Source organism: Fragaria vesca, linkage group LG2 (genome assembly GCF_000184155.1).
Source record: "Fragaria vesca subsp. vesca linkage group LG2, FraVesHawaii_1.0, whole genome shotgun sequence".
NCBI classification, from domain to species: Eukaryota; Viridiplantae; Streptophyta; class Magnoliopsida; order Rosales; family Rosaceae; genus Fragaria; species Fragaria vesca.
In genome coordinates, this window is record NC_020492.1 from 6,856,560 (window position 1) to 6,857,985 (window position 1,426).

At 37.0% G+C, this 1,426-nt stretch overlaps 1 protein-coding gene across 1 annotated transcript; it reads left to right on the forward strand.

Moving 5' to 3' along the window:
- Positions 1-227: 227 nt before the first annotated feature.
- On the forward strand, positions 228-692 carry LOC101304527 (SKP1-like protein 4-like). The gene has a single exon (XM_004289949.1). It carries the CDS (start codon positions 228-230, stop codon positions 690-692), a length of 465 nt encoding a protein of 154 aa, XP_004289997.1.
- The last annotated feature ends 734 nt before the right edge of the window (positions 693-1,426 follow it).

Sequence of the window (1,426 nt, forward strand, 5' to 3'; positions counted from 1 at the left end):
AAGCCATAGTAATTCCAAAACAAAGTAGGACATGAGTCCCATGACCCTACCAATCCTAATCGCATTAGATTTCCTATTCCACACACAAAAAGGAATCCCGACTCAAACTTTACCTTGTGCAGTATAAATAGAGGGCAGGGGGTCCTTGTTATTCACATCAGCAATTAAGAACTTGGAAGGACACTAGCTCGGTCTTAACAAATCTTGAAACCCAAATTCTCACAACAATGTCTACTGAAACGAAGAAGATACTAGTCCTGCATACCGCGGACAATGAGACTTTCGAGATTGAAGAGGCGGTGGTCCTCCAATCCCAGACGATAAAACACATGGTGGAGGACGAATGTGCCGACAACGCCATTCCTTTACCTAATGTCACCAGTAAGACCCTCTCTAAGGTGCTCGAGTACTGCAAGAAGCACGCAGAGGATTCCGGCGAGGGCGGCGAGGAGGCTCTCAGGGCATGGGACGCAGATTTCGTCAACTTCGACACGGACACACTCTATGATGTCATCATGGCAGCCAACTATTTGAACATCAAGAGCTTGCTGGACCTGACCTGCCAGAGAGTCGCGGACATGTGCAAGGGAAAGACTCCTGAAGAGATTCGAAATACTTTCAACATCAAGAACGACTTCAGTCCTGAAGAAGAAGAGGCCGTTCGGAGGGAGAACCAATGGGCCTTTGAGTGAACCTAAACCAATTTTTTTCTATGTAGTTTCTTATTTGCCGTACGCCTAGGGTTTAAAGGAATTTGTGTTTTCTTATGTGTCTCAACAATTAGTGAGATTTTGTTATCAAGTTGCATTCCCTAGTTTGATATATTTGCTTTTATAATCAGTGTTCTTTATGTTTCTAAGTGTCTATTATCTAAAACTCTTGATTTGTTTTCCTATTATATGTAGTTCTTTACGGCATTATAATTTTTTCAAACAACTGATATCTCTCTCTCGAAAGAGAGCTCGTGTATGAATTTATCAATTTTCTTCAAAAAAGCATCAATTATTATGTTGATGTTATAATTAAATGGTGACGGTGTAAATTTTAAATAAGATATAGGGTGCGGCTATTGCCACCCCACCAAATGTTTTCTTCACCCCATATTTCAATTTTAAACTAAATATTCCAATACTAACCCCACAATCAAGAATTTTTGTGAAAATATAATATTAAAATAAAATCCAAACAACATCAATTCTCTACATCTTTACATTGGAAAAAAAAACAAAAAACAAATCTCTACAATTTTCAAATCAGATTTGAGAATCACTTCAATCTTCAACATGGTGGTTATACAGTGTGATATATGAGATTGTTAGTTCTTATTTTTATTTATTTATGGTTTCAAACGTAGTATTTCATATATATATATATATATATAATATTCATAATCGTAAACAACATCAATTCTCTACATCTTTACATT

Excerpts from the sequence above, each read along its gene's own strand:
- LOC101304527 (XM_004289949.1), top strand. The coding sequence starts at position 228 with ATGTCTACTGAAACGAAGAAGATACTAGTCCTGCATACCGCGGACAAT.